Source organism: Carettochelys insculpta, chromosome 2 (genome assembly GCF_033958435.1).
Source record: "Carettochelys insculpta isolate YL-2023 chromosome 2, ASM3395843v1, whole genome shotgun sequence".
NCBI lineage: Eukaryota > Metazoa > Chordata > Testudines > Carettochelyidae > Carettochelys > Carettochelys insculpta.
In genome coordinates, this window is record NC_134138.1 from 231,061,096 (window position 1) to 231,086,008 (window position 24,913).

The 24,913-nt window shown below is 54.6% G+C and overlaps 1 protein-coding gene across 1 annotated transcript; it reads left to right on the forward strand.

Moving 5' to 3' along the window:
- Positions 1–17,142: 17,142 nt before the first annotated feature.
- On the forward strand, positions 17,143–20,560 carry DLX5 (distal-less homeobox 5). Its single transcript, XM_074986217.1, has 3 exons — positions 17,143–17,826; positions 18,956–19,140; positions 19,923–20,560. Exons 1-3 carry the CDS (start codon positions 17,472–17,474, stop codon positions 20,253–20,255), a joined length of 873 nt encoding a protein of 290 aa, XP_074842318.1. The 5' UTR covers positions 17,143–17,471; the 3' UTR covers positions 20,256–20,560.
- The last annotated feature ends 4,353 nt before the right edge of the window (positions 20,561–24,913 follow it).

The following is a 24,913-nucleotide window of genomic DNA, read 5'->3' on the forward strand; positions in this document are numbered from 1 at the left end:
GAGAGATCATCAAGTCCAGTCCCGTGCTCTCATGGCAGAACCAAGCACCATTTAGATCATCCCTGATAGGTGTCTATCTAACCAACTCTTAAATATCTCCATTGATGGAGATTCCAAAACCTCTCTAGTCAATTTATTCCCATGTTTAACCACCGTGACAGGAAGTTTTTCCTAATGTCCAACCTAAACCTCCCTTGCAGCAGTTTAAACCCACTGCTCCTTGTCCTATCCTCAGAAGCCAAGGAGAAGAATTTTTCTCCCTCCTCCTTGTGACCTTCTTTTAGGTATTTAATGTTGGTACTATAATTTTTGCCTTTTTTGGTTTTGAATGGAGGTGGAATTAATTCAGTGTTTAGTGTTGGTTTATTAACAACCGCAACTTCAGTTACCGTAGCACTCCCTGGGTACAATCCTGGCCCCACCAAAGTCAATGGGCATTTTCTCATGAATTTCAGTGGGCCAAGGATTTCACCTATTACACCAAAACATGTCTAGAAACAATGGACCTGATCCAGCCATCCAGTCATTAAAACCACTGGAAACACTCTCATTGCCTTCCACTCACAGGTACAGGCTGTGTCCCCCAAATCCTCTAAGGCATGTAGGTGCCTAAGTCCTACAGTGTGTTAGGTGCTGAAATACACTGGAGGATATGGGCCTTTGTCCCTTTAATCTGTTATAGAGAGGAAGCTATTGTTTTTCTTGCCCAAGCAGCAATGGACTGCAATATTCCTATGCAGAAGACAGGCGGCACAGAGATAATTTCACCTGTCCCAAAACCTGCAATGGTACGTTCTGCACTACAATTACATTGAGACAAATACATTGCAAAGCAACAACCTGAAGAGATGATACAGTCTTCTTCCTCCTAAAGGAATGACAAGTGAGGGTACATCTACGCTTACCAGAAGATTGACAGTGTGGTGGTCAGCTTCCAGGGTTCAATTTAGTGTTCCTAGTGAGTCCTCACTAAATCGAACCACAAAGGCTCCACTGTCGACCCTGGTACTCCTCACTGTTGTGAGGCATTAGGGAAGTGGGAACAGTGGAAAATATCAATTTGCGATACATGGACAGCAGCTACACAATTCACATAGCTGGAGTATCTTAAATCAATTTTTTTTTTGCCACAGTGTAGACCTGGCCTCGGGGTGGTGGGGGGGGAGAAAATGATTCATGTTGGACCAATCAAACCTCACATGCAATGAAATGGGGGTGTGAGTTCACACATACAGTAATTGGAAAATACCCCCTAAAGATCCTTTAAAGTAAATGTAATGCCAACAGACGTGAGGTTGCTGGCACTAGGGATAGGACCTGCAAGCATAGGGTCTGTTGGCATTACAACTGGGGCATTGGCCAGGAAAAACTGCTGGAAGGTCTCAGAAGCTTGGAACGTGCAGCCTCAGCCCAGGGAAGCATGTAGTACCCAGAGGCACTGAGACATCATCTGGCTGAGTGAAGTCTCAGCTCTACAGCCTGGGGGTGAGAGCCACCTGGCCTTTAGCTTATGGGGTAGAATACAGGGCTTTAGACCCTTAGTTTGCAGGTTCTATTCCTGGGGCCAGCAACCCAGACCTGTCAGCCTTACACAAAGGCACTATAAGAACAGCCATACTGGGTCAGACCAAAGGTCCATCTAGCCCAGTAGCCTGTCTACCAACAGTAGCCAATGCCAGGTGCTCCAGAGGAGGTGAAGTAAAGACAATGATCAAGCAACTTGTTTCCTGCCTTCAACAAAAGGCTAGGCACCATACCTTACCCCTTGCTAATAGCCATCTATGCACCTAACCTCTAAATATTTATTGAGCTCTGTTTTAAACTCTGTTAGAGTCCTGGCCTTCACAGCATCCTCTGGTAAGGAGTTCCACAGTTTGACTGTGCGCTGTGTGAAGAAAAACTTTCTTTTATTAGTATTGAACCTGCTACCCATTAATTTCATTTGGTGTCCTCTAGTTCTTATATTATGGGAACAAGTAAATAACTTTTGTGTATTCACTTTCTCCACACCATTCATGATTTTATATACCTCTATCATATCGCCCCTCAGTCTCCTCTTTTCTAGACTGAAAAGTCTCAGTCTCTCTAGCCTCTCCTCATATGGGACCTGTTCCAAACCCTTAATCATTTTAGTTGCCCTTTTCTGAACCTTTTCTAACGCCAATATATCTTTTTTGAGATGAGGAGACCACATCTGCACACAGTACTCAAGATGTGGGCGTACCATAGTTTTATATAGGGGAAGCAAGATACTCTTTGTCTTACTTTCTATCCCTTTTTTAATTATTCCTAACATCCTATTTGCTTTACTGACTGCCGCTGCACACTGCATGGATGTTTTCAAAGAACTATCCACTATAATTCCAAGATCCCTTTCCTGATCTGTTGTAGCTAAGTTTGCCCCCATCATATTATATGTATAATTGGGGTTATTTTTCCCAATGTGCATTACCTTACACTTACCCACATTAAATTTCATTTGCCTTTTTGCTGCCCAATCACTCAGTTTGCTGAGATCTTTTTGAAGTTCTTCACAGTCTGCTTTGGTTTTGACTATCCTGAACAGTTTGGTGTCATCTGCAAACTTTGCCACCTCACTGGTTACCCCTTTCTCTAGATCATTGACAAATAAATTGAACGAGATTGGTCCCAGGACTGACCGTTGGGGAACGCCACTAGTTACACACTTGCGTTGTGAAAATTTACCATTTATTCCTACCCTTTGTTTTCTGTCTTTTAACCAGTTCCCAATCCATGAAAGGCTCTTTCCTCCTATCCCATGACCACCTAATTTACATAAGAGCCTTTGGTGAGGAACCATGTCAAAGGCTTTCTGGAAATTTAAGTATACTATGTCTACTGGATCCCCCCTGTCCGCACGCTTGTTAACCCCTCCAAAGAACTCTAATAGATTAGTAAGACACGACTTCCCTTTACAGAAACCATGTTGACTTTTGCTCATGTTCCTCTACGTGTCTGACAATTTTATTCTTTACCATTGTTTCTACTAATTTGCCCGGTACTGACATTAGACTGACCGGTCTATAATTGCTAGGGTCTCCTTTAGAGCCCTTTTTAAATATTGGTGTTATATTAGCTGTCTTCCAGTCATCGGGTACCAAAGCTGATTTTAAGGATAGGTTACAAACCACCGTTAATAGTTCCGCAATTTCACATTTCACATTCATTTCACATGGCAGGCCAGATCCAACACTCTGCCACTTGGTGCAGAGCACGTTCAGCAAAAACTGCAGAAACAGAAATAAATAGATAAATCATGTTGGTAATTACTTGCATTTATTCTCAGTTTTAGTGATGGTGCATACTGAATGTTCCTGAGTATGCACATGAATAGACTTGGCCTAAGGAATTTGTCTCTTGTGTTTCCAAACCTCAGTGTAAGATGTAATTAATTTACCGTCAGAAGGAATATCTTTTTGATGGCAACAATCCTTTTGTATCATGTCTATTATATGTTTTAAAAAAAGACAACTTCTGAGAGCAGAGGCCAGGATGCAGATTCAGAAACTGCTGAAGCCTTTTTACTTATACAATTGTAATAACATGTGCTCTAATGCCCATTTTTAAAAAAAGCATAAGGGGGAAGCCATATTCCTTAATGTTTCACTTTGTCAAAAAAAATCTTAATTTATCTTACTATCAGATTTTAAAATCACTAGAAATAGTCACTGTTTCTTTGAGACTCATTTTCCCTGTGTTGTTCATTCTGTGAGATTAATTCCTTCCCCCTCCATCCCATAGGCTGCATCTATACTACAGTGATCTTTAGAAAGATGATCTTCCTGAAGATCTCTCCCGAAAAACTTCTTTCGAAAGCGCGCATCCATGCACAAAAAAGCAGACTGAAAGGTTGACTTGTTCTTCCGATAGAGAGCATCCACACAGCCCCCGCTCTGTCAAAAGAACAGGCCAGGGATCGAAAAATCTGGCACCACGTGAACTGCTCTTTCGAAAAAAGACTCAGAAGAGCACAGTTTGTGTATAGACGCTCTGTGTGTTCTTTTGAAAAAGGGCCAGATTTTCTGAAAGAACTTGTGAGTGTAGCGGGTGGCTTCAGCAGCCAGCAAAAGTCTCTGGCTGTGGCCACACTTGGCCAAAACTTCGAAATGGCCATGCTAATGGCCATTTTGAAGATTACTAATGAGGCGCTGAATTGAATATTCAGCGCCTCATTAGCATGAGGATGCTTCCGGCCGCAGTGCTTCGAAAGTGCCGCTTTTGAAAGTTCACGGCTTGGCGCAGCTACACAGGGGTCCTTTTTGAAAGGAGCCTGCATATTTCAAAGCCCCCTTATTCCCCTCACCTGAGAGGAATAAGGGGATTTCAAAAAGGACCCCCATGTAGCTGTGCCAAGCCCCACGCATTAGAAAGCGGCGCTTTCGAAGCGCCGCAGCCAGAAGCATCCTCATGCTAATGAGGTGCTGAATATTCAATTCAGAGCCTCATTAGTAATCTTCAAAATGGCCATTAGCATGGCCATTTCAAAGTTTTGGACAAGTGTGGCCACAGCCTCTATGAAAAAATCTGAGCGAGGAAAGAAAATATCTCCAAGTTTGATATAATTGAAGATCTCCACAGCTGGTCGGAAAGATCTTGGTTTTTAAAGCCTACTCATACTTGGGGCGAGGTAAGATATATGTATGGATGGCTTATTTAAAGTAGAGCATCTTTGTCTTCTTGCAAAAAGACTTTATTTGGGGACAAAAGCTACAATCAAAAATTAGAACAAAAGAAAAAAGGGTTTTTTGGGGGAGTTTTTTGGTTTTGTCTTCTTCCTTCCATTTTTGAAAATACGGGAATTCACATGCAAGCTACCAACAGCATGCGTAAGCTAACACTGACCCTGGGCTTCCTTGGCTAAGCAGCCTGCATTCAAAAACTTTGACCAGTTATCCTTTAGCGGGGATTTACGAAAGCGGGAATGATCATCTGGAATGTGTCGTAAAGAACTACCTCAGCAAAGGGCTGGACAAAGAGGGAATTAGCCTCTTGTTCAGATTAGCAACCTAGGACAGGTCTATACTATGGGGAAGGTGGAATTAAGGGACCCAGTTTCAGCTACATGAATTACATAGTTAGAGTCAACGTACATTAATTCAGGCTTCCGTGCTGCCTCTGCTGAGGGAGGTCAACAGGAGCCTGCACTCCTGTCAGCTTCCCTTACTCCTAATGACACGTTAAATCAAACTTTGGAAGATCGACTGTGGCAGGGTCAATCTTCCCTTTAGTGCACATGTATGCCTAGATTCATAGATTTTAAGGCCAGAAAGGAGCCTTCTGATGATCAACTTTACATCCTGCATAAAATGGGCCTGGACATTATCAGTCTTGATGAATCACAAGTACTTGTACATTTCCAGAGAACAGCAGTGTCCTGGAGTCATTTGTTTCCCACCTGTGGTTCATGACGCATTTTAACTTTTTCTTTCTGATGCAGACCTCATCATGCCTTTGTCACTTACAGGCTGCCCTCCTGACCTACACTCTGGGTGGCCTTTACCCTGAGAGCCATTCTCAAACTTCTGTCCATGCCACATGAGCGAGCAGCCCGTTTGCTTCGCACAAATCTACCACACCCGCAATCTACCCTGTGCAGTAGCTCATATTTTGTTTCTGGTTTTCATCATCCAATGACAGTTTGATCAATAAAGCCCAGATGAGTCGGATTTTAGCTACCGTTCTTCTCTGTGTCAGCTGAGGTAAGCTGCAGCTGATCTCAAAATCATGGCCCCAAGTTTAACCGAGCAGGGGCTGGGTGAAAAGCAAACTCAGTGTTGTGATACAGACACCAAATGGGACTTCTGATTGTGTTATTTTCTCCACTCTCTCGGAGGGAAAACCGCAAAGGTGCAATTAGGAGGCCATATTGATGGGGGATGAGGAAACAACCTAGGGTATTCGTCTTCCATTTCTCTGGTGTAATATACATACAATAAGCAATAATGATCAAAATGTACTAAGCAAAGAATAATGGCATAGGGAATGTATGTGTCCAGAGACTGAGTGTTTTAGCACAATGGGGAATCTTGTTCCCCTTTTTTAAATATGGGAATAAAGAAAAGAGTTGAATACCTTTGGGGCAAAGTCATAAGGCAAAGGAGTAGCTCTTGTTATAGATTTCCCATCCCAGCCCTGTACTGTGCAGGCCGGACTGTGACTTTAAGGCCTAGTCTTGCATTTGAAATGCATGGGCGAGCGCGCTGCAGCAGGTTTGCCTTGAAGAGTGATAGCTGGCTTAACCAGAACTCCTCCTGGGGATTCTGAGCAGTGCAAGTTGCAGCTCTAACACTCTTTCAATGCACCTGGCCAGCTCTGAGCTGGGCCCCAGCTGGGGCTAACACAGAACCCTGGTTTCACTCAGCCCTGGTATGGCTTTTCTTTGGGCAAGGGTTCAAGAGAAGGCTCCTTGTGCTCTCTTTGGCATCCATCCACCCTAAGCTTATAATTATAACTATGTAAACCATATTACTTTGCATTGTAGCCAGGGCTTTGGGCTCAATGTATTTTGCAAACATCAGGCCAGACTTATAATGTCAGAACCCCGGCCACATATCACGCTGGTGGTAAGTACATCAGAAGCAGAGACGCAGCAGCAGAAATCACCCATAACCTTCTCTTTGCCAGAGGACGGCAAGCTCCCCACTGCAGGCCGGGAGGATCTTGACAGCTGTCAGTGGAAAAAGAGAAGAATAGCAGAGGCTGCAAGGGTGGAGCACAAGTTGAAAATAGGAATGATCAGAACACTTACGAGATGGCTCCGTTGGCCTTAAGTAAGAGTGTGTGCCCACACTTTGATAAACGCCAATGGGAGTGTTTGTAAGAACCAAGGAATCTCTTCTCACCAGCCCCTGGCCCTGCAACATAGGACCACATCAGCACATTATACTCACACAGGGGAAAAAAAACGCTCCTCTTTCTTCTGATCCAGAGCGGCTGCCAGCTGTAGATCCAGAGAACACACAGAAAGATTCTGAGATCCTAGCAAAATTTTCAGGATCTTCTTGGGCTCCCTGCCCCATGGGTCTGCCCAGTTCATGGACGCAGAATTTCTCCCTGAATTCTCCTCCTCCCATAAATCAGAATGAAAAGCATGATGCACAAGCTGGAATTGTCAGCGGATGCCATTCAGCTCATCATAAAAGAAGCAGAATTTCCACCCTGAGGCAGATCCATTTTTATTGCCTCCATTTATTATACAAGACTTGCCATCCCTTTATCTTCTCACGACATTGCTCGCTGCTCAGGGTGATGTCCAGTCACTCAGACACTACAAATATTGCAAATAACCAAGTTCTGCCGGGCTTGGATCTCCTTTGCTCAAGTGAGTGCTGCCGTCTGAACCGTAGCCTCAGGCCAGCTGGAAGCAGGCTCGTAAACTGGCTCTCAGTGTGACATATGGATCGATTCAGAGAACCGTGAGGAAATAGAAGAAGGAGTCCTTTGCGGAGGGAGTGTGCAGTTGCTCTGCTGTGCAGCGTAATGTGTGCAGGGCTATTAGTACAGCCAAGCGGCTTTATCCGGAATGGAGTCACAGCCAATGGGAGTCGTGGGGAACAGTGTCTGCAATTCAGAGCCATGTGGAGTCACCTGCTCCCCTCCACCCCAAGGAGCTGCCCCTGCCCCTCACCTGGCCTCCCCCCAAACCCCCCCAGTCTTGCACCCTACTTCCTGCCAAAACCCCACGCCCCCACCCTCAGACCTCTCCTGCATCCCTACCTCCCACCCAGACCCCGTCTCGTATTCACAGCCCAGTCTTGCATCTTATTTCCTGCCAAGACCCCACACCTCCCACTCCTGGGTAGACTCCTCCTGCACACTAAACCCCTCATTTTGGCTCCATCCCAAAACCTAGCGGGCCCCGGAAAATCTACTAGCCCTTGTCCCCCAGAAGAGTTGAGATGGCCCTGAAGCCAGACCTGGAGGTTAGAGCAGAGTCAGAGATCAGCAGGTCTCTAGGTGCAGTCAGGTGCAGAGACAAGGGTCCGAGGCAGCAGTCAGAAGTTGATGTCAAACCAATGAGACGTGGTTGGGAAGCAGAGCCAGGAGCAATGCCAGGCTCTTCCCAGTGGGGGCATGTGTGTGCCTGAGGTGGGATACATAGAAAAATAGGGGGTCTGCATCCCCCTCTCTGTGGTTCTAACCACTGCTTCCTCTGAGGAAAGTGCTGACTCAGTCTCCTCTCCACACCTCCTGGCATGCTCAGAATCTGGAAGCTGGAAACAGGCAGTGAGGAGTGACCACACTGGCTGATGCCCTGCTATGGGCAGACCCAGCACTCCCTCATCTACTTCTCCTGCTGCTGTTGGGGCCTGCTGCCCTTCAACCCTGGTCAGCCAGCAACAGCTGCCGAGGCAGAGGGACCTGGCTCCAGGCTCAGCAGAGCCCTCAGGGAGGCAAAGGTGTGGAGCTGGACCAGGTCAGTTGGGACCGCGGTGGAGAGCAGCAAACCTTCCACCTGCCTTGAGCAGCATGTCCCAGTGAGCAGGAACGCAGGTCTGGGTCTGCACTCAGGTCCTCAGCCTCCCACCCAGGGTTACTCGTGCACTCCTGCACCCTTCAGCACATGCTGCCTCCAGAGTGAGACAGCTGCACCTCTTTCCACTGACCACTGCTGGATCAGGTGGTAGGTAGCTCTACCCCTCCACCGATCAGGAAGTGCAGTTGCTCAGGTAGCACCTGCGAGCGTAAGCAGGGGAATGGTCCTGCTATTGAAGGGCACTCTCCAGGTTTCTACACTACCATGCTGAAATGGGCTAGAGAAAGGATCTGAGCCCCCACTCCCACTTCCTTTGCCCAGAGGCCTCCCTGACCACAAGGGCTTCCCTTCCACATGGTAGAGTCCTTCTGACCCCAACAAGGCTGAGCCCAGGACTCCTGTGGGCTCAAACCCCAAACTTGTTGTGGTCACCTAGGACAGGGGCTAGGGTTTCCCCACACCATGGTCCTCTCTTCACAATGAACGCTTCCCTGACCCACAGAGGATTACTGACAGTTCAAAGGAAATCCAATTTAATAAAAGAAAAATAACGGGAAAAGAGAATAGGGGAAAACGGAACCAGTTAAAGGGAAAACACGATACTCTGCTCTATGACACGGAGACCTCACAAACCATGTCTCTGGGCTATCAGGACAGGTCACAGTCTGTGCCTTTTAAGTCCCAGGCCTCCTTCCCAGGCCCTGGCTGTGCTGCAGGTCAGACAATTGCTCTGAGTGGTAGAACCCTTCTCCTCAGTGTCATCCCCTTCCCAGTCTGACCTGCAAGACCTCTTGGTTGGTGAGGTCCCCTGAACAAGGCTTCTATCCTAGGCCTCACCTGCTCTCTCCTGCCGCTCACTGCACCCAGCTCCAGCATGCTCCAGCTCCTGTTCTAGTCTCAGCTGCGCTGCCACCAGCTCCCGGGCTGGTTCTCTGGCTGTGCTCCCAGCTTTGGTCTGCCCTCTGCACTGTGTCTCAGGATCTGCCCTCTGGCCTGTGGCTCAGGAGCTCTGGCTGCAGCTTTCTCCCAGCACTGCTCTGCTGCTGGGCTGCGCCTCAGTGTCTCTCTGGCTGGCAGGGCTCCACTCCCAGCTCAACTCTAGCACAAGTTGTCTCCTTAACTCGGCCCTGCTCAGTCTTACCCAGGCAGATCCTGCTCAGGAGGAGGATGGAACTCCCCTGGCCTCCTGACTCCCTCATTAGCATACCCACACTGTCTATCAGGCTGACCTGGGGCATTGGCCTCTTCCCATTGTTCTTGAGCACTGTCCGTTTCAGGTACCTGATTTCTCATGGATCCTCTCCTTTCTTTTGGTACTGGAGCTTGCCAGCCAAAAACAGCAACACTGAGTGGTAGTAAGAGGCTAACAGTCCCTTACTCTAGGATCAGCTACCTCCACTCTGTTGCTAGGCAGCTGAATTCCTAACAGGGCACAGCCACTGTAATGGACTTGCCAAGGGGCACAGTTGGGCATGTGCTCAGATTTAATTAGGGAAATGGAATCATGGCATGACAACCATGAAGAAGCACTAGAACCTTGGTAGGAGAGGCAGGGCCCTGAGACACTGTTCCTTTGCATGGAGATGTCTCATAGAGCTGGAAGGGACCTCTCAAGGTCATCAAGTCCACTCCCTTGGCCAGACCAAGGATCACCCACCTCCCCTTTTTTTAAAGCTATTTGCCCCAGATCCCTAAATAGCCTCCTCAAGGATTGAGCTCACAACCCAGGGTTTAACAGGCTAACACTCAAACCCCAAGCTATCTCTCTCCCCAGGAGCCTACCCTCAGCTCTTCAACTCTTCCCTCAGGCCCCAACCCCTGACCAGGCCAAAAAACCTGAGCTGGGCAGTGGTAGAAGCTACCTGGGGACTTCAGGCCCCTTTTAAAAGTGCAGGGCAATGGCTTTACCGGATCTCCTGATTCCGACGTGCCTGCCCTGCAGCAGTGCAGGGCACACAAGTAAACAGACAGGCTCATCGAGATACGAAACAATGCAGACAGGCCTGCCAGCAAGGTCGGGGGTGTGGGGGTGGGGAATGGGCAGCTGCCCCGGGGCCCAGTGATTTGAAAGGACCCAAGGCTCCCAGCTGCCACGGCTGGTGCTACCATGGAAACAGCAGCAGCCAGAGCCCCAGGCCCTTTAAATCACTGCCAGAGCCAAAAACAGTGCACTCCAAGCTGTGCTGAAGGGCTGCCAGGGGGACTAGCCACCAGCCCGGTTCCTTCCACCCAACACCGCCCCTGACGTCTTGCCCAGGGCCCAGAAAGCAGTGGGACCACTGCCAGAAGCCGTGTAGTTATCTGAAATCGGGCCCTACTGAAATCGCACTATTGCAGATCCTGCAATATTAGGCTTCTGCTGCAATGTTGATTTTAATTCTCTTGCTTTGCACAGGCCACAATTTTGCATACCCCGTGAGGGATGCAATAAATGTTCCCTTCCTCCCTTCGATAATGTACAGCCCCATCTACCCAAGCTGATAGTGGCTGGGGTTCAAGCTATCAGTCCCAGGCAGCTGAGTCCTGGTTTGTCAGCCCTGTGATGTCAGGGCTCCTGCTGTCAGCTCCACACATTAATGACTGTAATACAGTCGCAACAGCATGTCTAGTTATCAAAAAACAAGCAAGCTTAACATAAGACTTGAGTGTTTATATTACGGCAGCACATCTTTCTTAAACAAATAGGTCTTTTGTGGCTTCCCCAAGTGACCACAAGTAAGTCCCATTTTTACCTTGCTCCGACTTTCAAGTCTTGTCAGCAACTCAGCTGCAATAATTTGACGATCATCCCACAAGTCAAGCAGAGCCTTGCCAATACTTGCGTAACTCCTTCTGAAAGAGAGACGGGTGGCTTCCAAAGCAGATTAATACAAGTAGGACCAAACAACCAGATAAACCGAAAAACATAATTGTATGGGAGAAAGGAGGAATGGAAGTCATGCAGTGTTATGCCAAAAATACCAAAGTTATACCCAACCCTCCCCCTACTTTGCCATGTAGACAAGCCCTCGGGCTATGTCTGTGGCGTGTAGATACCTCCACTGCACACATGCCTTACACAGCTATAAATAGCAGCATAGATGGTGATGCACAGGAGAGTAAAAACATGCCACAAACTTTCAGTATGTACCCTACACTGCTCTCTACAAGCTCATACAGCGCTACCCGTGCCTTCCCTGCCATTTTTAGCAGGACTGTGTCCCACCGCTTCCCCACTCCCAGAGCCTTATATGTAATCGGACATTCTGCAACCAGTGTAGACAGGACCTTCAGACAAGTTGCAGTAGATGTTCTGGGGAGCAGAATTTCCTGGTTCCTTTGTAGTCTGCCTCCAATAGTATAGCACCATTGTCTCTAAACTGAGAACTAGGACAGCTGCCCAGAAAATATGTGAATGCCGCCCAGCTGATTAGCAGAGCACCCACAGCACCCACAGACAGCAGCATGTGTTTCTACTGTCAGTGCACCCCTGTACACGCCTGCCTGCGCATAACAAAATTTATTCCACACATGGAATGAAAAAATTAGAGGAAACACTGTAAAGAACTAGACCCGGTCTGAGTTTTGTTCATTTTTAAGTGAAAGTTTCCATAAGAATTTTGGAGTTTTTACCAAAACTTCTTATTCCCCCTCTCCCCACCCTCCCCCAGAAAATGTGATTGAAAGATTTCATCCAAATGCCAAAAGATTTAATCTGAAATCTTTTGGTCTTCAGCTGTGGCTGAAGAAGAGCTTGTTTCCCTTTGGAAAGCAGATGCTCTTCACTACCCAGGGTCATCAAAGACCCAATTTTCTTTAGAAAAATAGTTTCAATAGAAAATGCGCAAACCTGTGGAGCAGTCAGGCCTGTCACCTGCTGCCAGCCGGGGTTGCACGCCTTTGCCCACACAGGGAGGCTGGCTGGGTAAAGGACTTGGCAAAGCCCCTAGAGCAGGTGAGCGCTGAAGGCCAGGAGAAGCCAGGAGTTCTGAGTCGCTGATGGCCCCCAGCCTGCACTCCCAAGACATCCTGCTCGACATGCACTCCCAGACCAGGGAAGAAAAGGCAGGGGGATGCCAGCTCCTGTTCAGCCCCTTTGCCTTTGGCCTCCCTGTTGCACACAAGGAGGTGCAGAGCTTCAGCCCTCCTCCCCCAAGTCTGGCGTTGTGGCACCTGTACAGCTGCCAGTGGCAGATGAACATCAGAGGGCAAGGGGCAGATGCTCCAGCTGTGAGGGCCCCCAGGCTCCATAACTCCATTGTGTTTAAACAATTCGCTTTAATGTTGGGTGACCACATTGCCCTATGGCAAATACAGGACACTCACCTCTGGGGCTGGGGGGGCTGCTGTTCCATGTCAGGGCTTCTCGGCAATGGGAACAGCTGCCCCACGGTGAGGCACCAGGGATGGGGGCTCCATAGCCTCCTGATGAAGGGGAGTGGAGGATGGGGGTTCTGCAACCTCCCAGCAGAGGGGCACCAGGGAATCAAGAGGCTGCCCTGAGGCAGAGCTCACCCTCAGTGGGGGCTGCCTCCATGGGGTACCAGGGAACGGGGCAGCTGCTCAGTGGAGGAGCTCCTTGGGAGCTAGGGCTGCGGCCTCAAGACACTGGGTGCCAGACAACAGGAGCCCTACAAAATACATGACAATTTGCCCATTTTCTTAAAGAAGTCAGGACGTCTGTGAGACAGCATAAATAAGCCACAGTCCTGGGAAAAATGGGACAGGTGGTCACTCCACAATGGAACAAAAGAACTGTGTCATGTCACACTTATTTTAAAGTTAAGTGTAATTTTATTATGCATCCTGAGTAATAACAAGCATGAATAGATTTTAAAGCATGGTTTCCCAAACTGGGGGGCATGCCCCCCTGGGGGGGGCGTGAAGAAATTTCAGAGGGGCACAAGGCATCCCAGCCCCACCCATCATGTTCCCTACCCAAAGAGCCAGCCTTGGCTTCCAGCTCTGAGCCCCTGCCATTTTACGTGGGTGACCCAGTGCAACCACTATAAAAAGCAGACAGACGGCGAAGACCCACATGGAGCTGGCTGCCTTCTGCAAAGGTAAGTGAGTGTGGTTTGGGGGGGGGAGAAGGTGGAGGATGGGGTTAGATGGGGGACTGCGAGTGCCTGGCTCAGGTGAGGGGGATGGGGATAGGGTAAGAGCCGGAGGCTGGTGGTGCCTGCCTTTGTGGCAGGGGTGGGGCTGGGCAGGTGGCTCCGGCAGCGCAGGTCTCAGGCAGGCGGGTGGCTGGCATAGGCAGCTCTGGCGGCTGGCTCGGGGTTCAGGAGCTGGCCAGCTGGGGCTGCACCAGGCATCTGCAAGGGGCCAAGAAAAACTATTTGTGCTTATTTTTAATTTTAAATACCATTTTATATCAAGCTTTTGTGTTTATTTTAAATTACGAACTGAATTTTTTGTTAAAAGGGGGTTGGATGATGGTAGAGAAGAGGTGGGGGAGGTGTGAGGGTTTCCCAAAAATCAAACGTGGGGGGGTCATGCTAAAAAGTTGGGGAACCCCTGTTTTAAAGCATAAATAACGACCTCCCATTAGTACAGTGGGGGGGGGAGCATGTGACTGTTGTCCTAGGGACCCACCTGTTCTTAATCCAGCCCCCGCAGCTGCACAGCCCCTTAGGGCTGAACAGCATGGGCTGGGGGGTAGCAGCCGCGGTTTCTAGAGGGGTCTGCCCATGCAGGGCTCCCGGCCGGCATCACCGCACAGCCCCGCCAGGGGGAGCGGAGACACTGAGCGAGCCCGCCGGCCCAGGCAGAGGGGCGGGCTGCCCTGGCTGGGAGAGCCCGCCTGCAGCCAGGCAGGCACCCCTCGGGGGGTGGGCAAGGAGCAATGCGCCGCTCGGCCACGGTGTGGCGCTCCGAGCACGGCCATAACGTGGGCTCCTGGCTGCTGCGCTACCTCCGGTTCTTCTTACGTGTCACAGCTGGCCGCGCCGTTCCGCGCCGGGCCCGGGCGCGTAAGCTCCGCCAAAGCGGTTCCTCGGCTCCGTCTTGCGGGAACCCCACCCGCGGAGCTCGGAGGCCCGCTGCCGCTGCGTGTCTCAGCGGGGGCCCGCGAGGGGCAGGCTCCCTCCGCCGCTGAGCCAGCCATGTGCTGGTAAACAATGCCCGTATTGTGAAATCGAAAACAGACACCGCTCCTTATAGAGCGCTCGCTCCCCACCGGATGTGTGGAAGCAAAACCACCGAGAAAAACACAGGCGAGTCAAGAAAGTCGGGCTCAGGCCGGTAGGGCTGGGGGCAGGGAAGCCACGGGGAAGCTGGTTTCTAGGCTCGAGGGCCAGGAACCAGCTCTCCCAAGGCCTCAACGCCAGCAGATTTATGTTAGCGCTGGGCTCGTGTGAGTGTCTGGGGCATGGCTCGTCTTTTCTAACATGCAGACTTCCTGCTCCACGGGCCTCTCCGCGAGCCTGCGCTACTCCAGGGTTGCATCCAGCTGCACAGCTGAGCCAGCAAAAGCCAGCTCCGGTTGTGGACCGGGCCTCAGGCTAGCGCGCTGCTGGCTTATATTGCACTTCCTTTACTTCCTTCCACAGTTACTGCCTTGCCTGGCCGTGCTGAGGTGCGTTGCCCAGGAATTTATGGTGCCACCGCGGCTCTGGCTCTCCCGGCTTCTCCTGGTTAAAATCTCCACCGTCACTACCCAGTGGGTGCAAATTGGGCATTGGAATAACCTTGCTCCCCCCACACTTCGGTGGTAAATAGCGCCTCCGACCTCCCACTCCTCCCCCCACCAAAAAAGGGATATTTTTTGCAATTGATTTGAGTAAGTGATTCATATAATTAAATGGTTAGGGTTTGTTTAATGTGATTTTTATATGAGCTGTGGACATTTCCAAAGCAAACAATGAGTTCAAGTACAGCATACACGGTTGTGTTACAAGTGTTACCCAGCTGGCTAGGAAAGCTTCTGAGAGCAAACAGTCTAAATCGGGAGAGTAAACAGCTTCGGGGGGGGGGGGGAAATCTGCAAATCCAGAGCACTGAAAACAGCCCTTTATTTGTTTGCCCTACTGTCTGAGTAAAACCTGGTACAATTTTGCAGTGCTATTGTAAACTACCTTGACACGGGCGCTCACGGTGCTATATCTGTTTTAAGAGGACCCGGGTTTGCTGGGGGGAGTCGTATATGTACTTTCACGTAACAGCTCTGCCGTGTGGTTCTAGTGATGTGTTTATTTAAGAGGTTAGATAGATAGATGGATCAGTGTTAGGGGTTGCACGTTGAACAGTAACAGAGAGGAAGCCGTGCTAGTCTATACACTATGAAAACAAAAAGCAGTCAAGTAGCACTTTAAAGACCAGCAAAGTAATTTCTTAGGTGAGCTTTCGTGGGACAGACCCACTTCTTCAGACCATAGCCATGTTGAGTCTGTTCTGGTCTGGCTATGGTCTGAAGAAGTGGGTCTGCCCCACGAAAGCTCACCTAATAAACTATTTTGCTAGTCTTTAAAGTGCTACTTGACTGCTTTTTGTTTTGTTAGGGGTTGTGTGTGTTTTGCTGCAAATAAAGGCACGGCTCTAGAAAGCAGACCTCATTGAACTAGGCTTTGGGGACGATGGGATTATTTTCTCGGGGGAGGGGGAGATTTTAGACCAAATTGGAAAAGCCCAAGCAGCCTGGAAAGGACATTTGCTGTGTAAGTCCGTCGAACTGGTGCCGTAAGGATGAGTACGTTCTAGACTGGAGCGGAGACCTGGCAAAACCTAAAGCGTAAGGGGTTTAACTGCAAAACGTCTTCCAGTCGTTTTTGATGGAAGTAGCCCCGGAAATAACGCTCGGCGCGAACCCTCAGTGAGGAAGCACAGCGCGCCGCTGCCTTTTCTGCGCGGCGCCCCGTCCTTTCTTTGGGCGCGCTTCCATTTGCCCTGCTGTCTTTCTCTCGCGGGGCAATGCAGCAGGGGGCTCCCGGGCGACGAGGCTGGTTTGAACCTCGTAGCTCCTGGCCACGGCCCCCGTGCGGAGCAGTGGCGCTCCCACGCCATGGAGCTTGGGCAAGGCGAGCAGGTTCAGGCCCGCTGGGATTGGGTTTCGGGGGCCGGCGCGTTCCACAGCGAGAGAACCTCGAAGGAAACTGACCAGCCCCTGGCCTGCGCTCAGTTCTCCTGCAAAACCCTTGCTGATATCCATGCGGGGTTTGGCTGGCAAACTGATACTCGGGGACCAGATCTTTACTGCGCGCCGCGGTGGTGGGAGCGGGCATAGATCTGAAATGCCATTCGTTGCATTGGCCGCAGAGGGGTCCTGCAGTGTGCCCGGGCTGCGGGGTGTGGGGGGAAGACCCGCTTGATGAAAAAGTTATTGATCCCTCACACACCCCGGCTCGGAATTAGGAATTTACACCAGGAATGTCCGCTTCGCCGGTTGAAGCGCTAAAGGAGCCAACGCGTTGCCCTGCAATATAATTCCCCTCCTCTGGGTCTCTTCCCTTCGTTACTGACCGACCGCGGCACAACCTGCCCTGCAGTGACAGTGGGCCAAGTGTATCCCATGGTCTGAGCCCACGGCCGTGCGCGGATTTACACCAGGGGCCAATCTGGCTCCGGCTGTCTCGAGCAGTAATGGTGACCCGCCTTCCCCGCGCGTGGTGTCTGTAACATTTGCCCAGCTCTAGCCGGCGGACTGGGGAGCGGGGAATCTCCCGATACCGAGGTTACGCCTCGTGCCTTGCTGTCGGTATTCACTTTAGAAGAGCTTGAAATGGACTTTTCCCCCGTAGCAAAGCTTTGTTGTGCAAAACTAGTTGGACGAGTTAGGGTGTCGCTGCTCCTGATTGCTCTGGCCAATGGAACCCGATCCACCCTGCTGTGCGTAAGAGCGCAATTAAGGATTTAACCAAGCCTATGCTGCGCCCCAGCCAGCAGTCTGCCAGAGACAGAGACAGACTCAGAGACTCCCAGCCTCCTCCCCCAGACATGTCTGCGTAGCCCTGAGCAGCCCCAGCAGCCAGCCCCAGCACGCAGCAGGCTCCAAGCTATGACAGGAGTATTTGACAGAAGGGTCCCCAATATCAGATCCGGCGATTTCCAGGCGCCCTTCCAGACGTCTGCAGCCATGCACCACCCGTCTCAGGAATCTCCAACTTTACCGGAGTCCTCGGCTACGGATTCGGACTATTACAGTCCAACGGGGGGAGCCCCGCACGGCTACTGCTCGCCTACCTCGGCTTCCTACGGCAAAGCGCTCAACCCCTACCAGTACCAGTACCACGGCATGAACGGACCTGCTGGGAACTACCCCGCCAAAGCCTATGCAGACTACGGCTACGCGAGTCCTTACCACCAGTACGGCGGGGCTTACAACCGCGTCCAGAGCTCCTCGCACCAGCCAGGTGAGAGCTGGGGGAAGGGGGCCGGGGGAGCGGAGGGCGGGGGGCAGGGGAGTCGCGGCCGCTCGCCAGCCGCAAGCCCGGAGCGGATTCCCCAGCGGGTTGCTGCGGCGCCTGGCTCCTGTCCCCGGGGTCGGAGGTGCCTGGCTGCCGGGCGTTGCCGGCTGTCCTGGCCGGGGGGATAGAGCTACCGAACAGCCGCCCACTAGCAAAGCAAAAGGCCTGTAAAGTGCGCCCCCCCCCGCGCCCGGCAGAGAGCCAAGCACAACCGGGGCGGACCAGCCGGGGCCCTGTCTCCGGGGCCGGTGGGTTGCAACGGCTCAAAGCTCAACTCTGCGGTTTTCTCCGCCGCCGCCGCCGCCGGGGACGGCCGTGGGAAGCGCAGCCGGGCACAGGCACAGGCGCGGGCCGGCTCCCCCCAGCCGCGGCCCTGTCTGTGCGGTTTGCCGACTGGCGCCTGCTTCCAGGCCAGGCTGGCCCCGGCTCGGCCGGGGGCTGGCGCGAGTCTCTGGGCCGATCGGAGCCAGCCCAGCCCCAGCAGCGCGGGTGGGACCCCGCTCGGCCAGCGCTGCCGGAGCGAACCCACCCGCGCGTGGGCGAGTCGGCGCCGGGGGGACGGTGCACGCCCGGCAGCGGAGGGAACCCCTGGGGCGCCTCGTACCCCCTCCCGCCAGCCGGGCCCCGCCGCGAGTCGCCCTCCCGGGGAGCAGCCGCCGCGGGTGTCTCCCGCCTGTGTAGAGCCGCTCTCGCCTCCCCCGGCCTTGGCTGGGGCCGCTCGCTTCCAGGGGAGGCGGAAGGCCACGGGCGTGCGGGGGCTGCTCCGTACAGCCACCGGCTCCTCCCGGCCTGGGCTCTGCGGGCTGCGAGTGGAGCCGGGGTGGGGATCAAGCACCCCGCAGCCCCGGGCCTCTGCTCCTTCCCGCGGCGGCTAACCGGAGCCAAGCTGCCACCCCCAGCTCTGCCCCAGGCCTTCCCTCGCCCCCAGGCCGGGAGATCACCCCCCGCCCCCCATTCCTTGCTGCTCCCTGGCCCAGCCGTGTGGTGCCCCGGCCTGAGCCTTGGCCTCCCCTTTGCTCCCCGCGGCCCGGATCTCTGCGGCCAGCGCTAACCGGCTCCCTTTCGGCTTGCGCAGAGAAAGAGGCGGCGGAGCCCGAGGTGCGCATGGTGAACGGCAAACCAAAGAAAGTCCGCAAGCCCCGGACCATCTACTCCAGCTTCCAGCTGGCGGCCTTGCAGCGGCGCTTTCAGAAAACGCAGTACCTGGCCCTGCCGGAGAGAGCTGAGCTGGCGGCTTCCCTGGGACTGACCCAGACGCAGGTAAGGCAGCCGGGGCGCCCGCCTCCCGCTTCTCCCCCAGCGGAGCAGATCCCCCCGGGGGAGCCACCCGGTACCGGGGGCTGCAGCCGCGCCGCTGAGGCCTGGGGCTGGCCAAATAGGCCGCCTGGCTCCCGCTGGGTGGCCGCGCTGCCCCCCGGGCTGGCGTTCCCCGCCGCCCCGCTGAAGCCGGGGGCTGTGGGGCTCTGCTCGCTGGGCCCATCGCAGCCTGCAGCCGGGGAACCGCTCCGTGCGCCCCTCTCTCCAGCGCCGGCCTCGTCCCGTGCCAACCTCGCTGCCCGCGGCCGGGGCCATGCGGGGCGCCGGCCGCTCGCCCGGGCTGTGCTGGGGTTGCGATCGGTCGCCGGAGAAGGCACCGGCCCCAAAATCACCCGGGTGCAGAGAGCGCCCAGCCTGCCGCCTGCCCGGCGCTGGAACCCGGAGCGTCTCCCTCGCCCCCTCCCGGCCCGCCTCGGAGAGGGGGTTCTGGGCTTTTAGCCACCTCCACAAACAACATGCTCCGCCAGGCGGCGGCTTCCAGCAGGCGAGCGCCACCCGGGCGGGAGGCGCTGGGACAAAGGCCTGGCGCGGGCTGGGGGCTGAAGGGGGAACCCTGGAGCGCAGGATCGGGGCCGGTGAGGAGCTCGCCGGCTGGGGGCCTGCGCCGGTGGCGGGCAGGATTTACCCGGCTTCTTCCCCCCCGCCCTGCGCGGAGCCAGACCCCGCCGCTCCTCTCCCGCCTGCCCCCGGTGTTAACCCTCTTGGTTCCCCCCCGCCCCCCGCAGGTGAAAATTTGGTTTCAGAATAAAAGATCCAAGATCAAGAAGATCATGAAAAACGGGGAGATGCCTCCGGAGCACAGTCCCAGCTCCAGCGACCCCATGGCCTGCAACTCTCCACAGTCACCTGCGGTGTGGGAACCTCAGGGCTCTTCCAGATCCCTCAGCCATCACCCTCATGCTCACGGGCACGCGCCTAACTCCAACCCGTCCTCCGCAGCCGGCTACCTAGAGACCTCGACTTCCTGGTACTCCAGCGCCAGCTCCCTCAATTCCCACCTGCAGCCCCCCGGCTCCCTACAACACCCGCTAGCGCTGGCCTCTGGGACAATCTATTAGACTCTCTGTTTCCCCGGGACTCCTGCGTTTTCCTGCTGGGGAACCCTCACCAGAGCAACGCCTATGGGGGACTTTTCAAAGGGAAACCGAGCAAACCGAGTAAATGTGTAAGGCTTGTGCATGTAACTTATTGCATTTCAAAGGAAACCCTCTCTCACAGACGGACAGTTTTGCTCAGCTGCGGACACTATCAATGGTGCCTTGAAATCTATGACCTCAACTTTTCCAGAGACTTTTTTCTTTTTTCTTTTTTTGTTGTTGTTGTTTTTTTTTTTTTTGCAATGTTATTTTAACCCTGTAAATAAGTGTAGATAGCGGAAGTCAACTGTATATTCTGATTAAATAAACTTATTTCGACCAGGAGAGCCCATTTCCAAAAGAGCCCTTCTTCCGGCTTCTCCCTTGGCTGGCTTGCCTGCGGGTCGATTTTTTAGGGCCCGATCCTTGCGCCGTTAAAGCTTCCTTGCTTGCTTAGGGGGCGGTTTCACTGGAAGCCCTGCAAACTGGCAGGTTGCCGGGATCGGGCCCGGCTCGAGCTTGCCGGGTGATTGCCTGGCTGCGGGCCCAGGGCTGCTTTGCTTTGGAGAATGGGCTTTCCAGGGGCAGTTTGCGCCTCCCCCCGCGTTGGGTACAGCCCTGAGGAGCAACGTGCAAAACCTAACCTGGGGGAAGAGGAATCTCTCGGTAGGGCCCTTCTGCCTCCTTGGCTGAGAGCAATTACAGAGCACGGGGCTCCTCAGCCGCTCTGCGCTCTCTGGGGCAATTATACAAATTACATTGCCTTCAAAGGAGGCTTCCGAGTAGGAGCAAGGGATGCAACCAGCGCGGCGCCCGGGTGCCTGCTCCAAGCGATCGGTACCTCCCAATAAGGCACTTCAGCGGGTCCTTTTTAGCGGTAACCGCGGGACAGCCGGGACCACCCCGCGCTCGTTATCTGCCCCAGAGCTGCCGCAGGTAACCGGGCCGGTTGCAGCGAACAGGCAGGAGATGGCGTGTGCGGTCCCCCCCAATACACCGGACTGGTGTCAGTCGGGGGCGTTAGGGGTTGCCTTGTGCTCAGCCCATGCGCCAGCCCCTTTGTTACCCTGGAGGAGTTCACCCCTGGAAACTAAGCGCGAGGCGGCGGGCAGCGCAGAGCAGGGCAGGGCAGCGCAGAGCAGGGCAGAGCAGACCAGAGCGCAGGCAGCCAGCAGCTGGAGTCCAGCGGGTGCGTGGGGGGGGGTCGCTCCCTGCAGCGGCTTTTAGCAGGGGTAGCCCCGATCCGCGTTAGCTCGAGCTCCCAGCCGGGACAGACACCGCCTGCAGGCCGGGCAAGCGCCAGCAGGGACGTGACCGCCCCCGGCCCCACCCCGGCTGGGAAGCCAGTGCTGGCCCCTGTCAGCTGAGCGCTCGGGCAGGGTGGAGCAGGGCCGGGAGAGGAGGCCTGAAAAGACACGCTCGGGACCCGCGGGCACGTTTACCTGTCTCCCCCCTTCCCCCGCCGCGTCGCCTCCTCGGCTGCCTGGTCCCCGCCCGCCCGCCGCTTTCCTGCCCCGAAGGAAGAGGCGCGGGGCTGGCCGCTTCGCTGCGGGTCTCATCGGGGCGGGACGGGGGCGCAGCTGGGGCGGGCTGTTCCTTAGCGAGATCGCCTGCTGGGGCGCTAGGACGCAGGGCTGCCCCGGCGCTCCGGGGTTAGTACCGGCAGAGCGGGGCTCTCCGGCCGCAGCCGCGCTCCTGCCGCCCTTCCTCCCTTGACTGCAGCCCCCAGCCTGCGGGGCAGCCGGCTCCGTTGCAACCCGCTCCCGGCGCTCCTCCCTGTGGCGTCCGGGACCGGCCGTAGCTCGGAAGCAGCGGAAAAGGCTCCGCTTTTATCGCCTGCCGACTCCCTTCCTCCGCGGGCGCGGAAAAGCTGGGCCTGCTTGTCCCGGCGCTGCGCAGGGCCCGCGCGGTTCTAGGCACAGCCTGGGAACCTGCCAGAGACGCCCCCCGCCCCGGCTGCTTTGTGAGTCTCTCGCCTTTTGTTTTCCCCGTGTCGACATAAGAAAAGAAAAAATATCTTCCAGGTTCCCCCGCTCCTTCCTCCCGCCCCCTCCCCCCCTTCCTTCGGATCTCTGATCCCCGCTGCTTTGGTGAGGGGCAGGGGCATTTTCCCTTGACCGGGGAGCGTTGGGTGGGGGGCCCCTGTTAGTCTGATATGAAAAGCAAGAGGATTCAGCCGGGTGGGAGAGGACTCAGCCGGCGCTGCCTCTGGGTGCCTGGCTTCCGCCTCCGTCCCACTCCAGGAGTCAATTTACCCGCACAATCTCTCCCTCCAAAATCTCCTCCTCCCACCAACGCGCTGCCGGCGGTGCTGAGCAGATCGCGAGGGAGGAGTGCCCGGGAGCTCTCCGGCCAGGGTGGGAGGCCAGCTCGGCCTGGAGAGAGGCTAGCAGCGGCCTCCCCCTCTGGGGTTGCCATTGTGCGCGCCCATAAGCGCCCTGTACACCCGGGCCGGGGCTGCTGGGCCAGCCACCCGCAGGGCCGAGCCGTGCGCCTCTGGCTCCCGCGGCTCGGCTCTGCAGGGCCGGAACACCGTATGTTCCAGGGCGCTTCTGCCCTCAGTCCGCACACAGGCCCGGCCCGCCGCAGCCGGCTGCTTGGTCCCGTTCCAGCCTGGGCCGGGATGAGCCGAGCTGGCCTTTGTCTGACGTGTCAGCACGCGGCGGATCGCTGCCTGTTTTACTCTCCCCTCTGGAGCTGCGACGAGCCGGGGAGCCCAGCGGAACCGCATTCCTGTGGGTGCCGGGCGGCTCCAGGGCCGGGCCGCCGGCCTGACTCACACCTCCCCCCCACCCCGCCTGCCCTTGATCTAACGCGCCCGCCCAGGCGCGGGCCCCGGAACCTGCACCCACCCCGCAGCAGCCGCACACGCCGCCTCCGCCTCGCCTCTGCCCGCGCGCCCGCTGCTCCGCACCAGGCCAGATGCCCCGCACCGGACACGCCTCTGGCCCTGCGGGGATCGCTGGTTCCAGCCAAACCCGCCGCTCCGGACTGCGGGTCAGTTGCGCTGGAATATCTCCGGGCGCTTTCCCCGGGCGGCCCCTCGGAGGGATGGCCGCGCTCCCTTCCAAGCCCCCAGCCACCCCGGGCGGGCGTTTGCTCGCTCTCACTCCCCGAGCCAGGCTCCAGAGCTGCACCCCGGCCTTTGCAAGCGCCTCCAGGAGCGACGCACCGCAGCCCCGGCCGCACGGCGTGAGGCTGGCCCCGAAACGCGCTTCGCACGCGCCTGGCTTATTGCAGATTTCTACCGCGCAGTTTTGCGACTGACAGAGCGTAGGGGGTTCGGTTGTGGGCTACAGAGTAGAGATCTACATCCTCGTATACTTCGTATTCAGACATGTTGTGGTGTTGCACAGACGCGCGCACATAGACACACACACAAACACACACACAGGCACACAAACACGCACACACACAAGTACACACATAGAAACACACACACGGATGCGCACACACAGACACACATAGGCACACGAACACGCACACACACAAACACGCACACATGGACACATAAACACACACACAGACACGCATAAACACACACGCATACATACACCCACACCCACACCCCTGCTTGCTTTCCGCGCCTGCAGTAACGCAATAACCTGTTTTATAGGTCAGCCCAGCCCCGGGAAGGTAGGAATTGGGTAATTTACACGAAGACTCTCTTTCTGAAGGGAGTTCCTGTGTTCCAGCAATAAAAGGATTCTGTTCTTTGTTCTGCGGCGCCGCTGTTTACATGTGATTTATGGGGATAAGCAGTGTTTTATCTGCCAAAAACACACACCTTCCTGAGCCTGATCCACACACTAAAGCGAGATTAAAGCCGAGAGCTCCCGCACGTTGCTCCCTTTAACCAGAGAAAACACCTCCCGGGCACCACAGCGGTTGCGTTGCGCTTGGCCGGGGATCTCCGTGTGGGTTGAGCTGTGTGCGCCGCCAGCCACCAGAGCCATTCTGAGCTGCAGCCTAAAATCTGGGTTGCACGTTGCAGGCTCTGGTTGTTTGCTGCGGTTCAGAGGAACCTGGGGGGCGAGGCAGGCTTCCCTCGGGAGCGATAAGGAAAACCTTAAGGGGCCCAATCTCCAACGAGCGCAAATCGAAGCAGTTCCATTGACTTCGGCTGAGGATCTGGCCCTACATGGCGGACCCTCATCTTCACGGGCCCTTTTCTTGTGCCCTCTAAGGTAGCGCCTGGGCTTTGGCCCTGCGGCCTCCAGTGATGCGCCCTGTCCCTTTCCTCACGCTAGTCTCACGTCACATCGCTAACATCCGTTAACAATCGTACTGTCAACATTGCCAAGAATGAACTGGGTCCGGACGGGCCATAAATCCAAACGGCCCCGATCAGTTCCCCCCTATAAGGCGCCCGGAACAATGGACTCTGTCGGAGCTGCTGTGATGGACCTAGACAAAGGTTGGAACCCTTCCCAGCTCTCATACCGAGCGGGACCAATAGCACAGGCAACAACAGATCTCAGCCTGCGGTGTTTCACCCCAAACCTTTAGCTCCTGGGTTGGCTTCTTTTAAAAGGCTTAACAACAATACAGGCACGGTTATGGAAAGCCAGCAACCAACCAACCAAAACCACCCGGACCATCTGGCCCCTTGCAAAGGAAACAGGTTATTCGGGATGAAT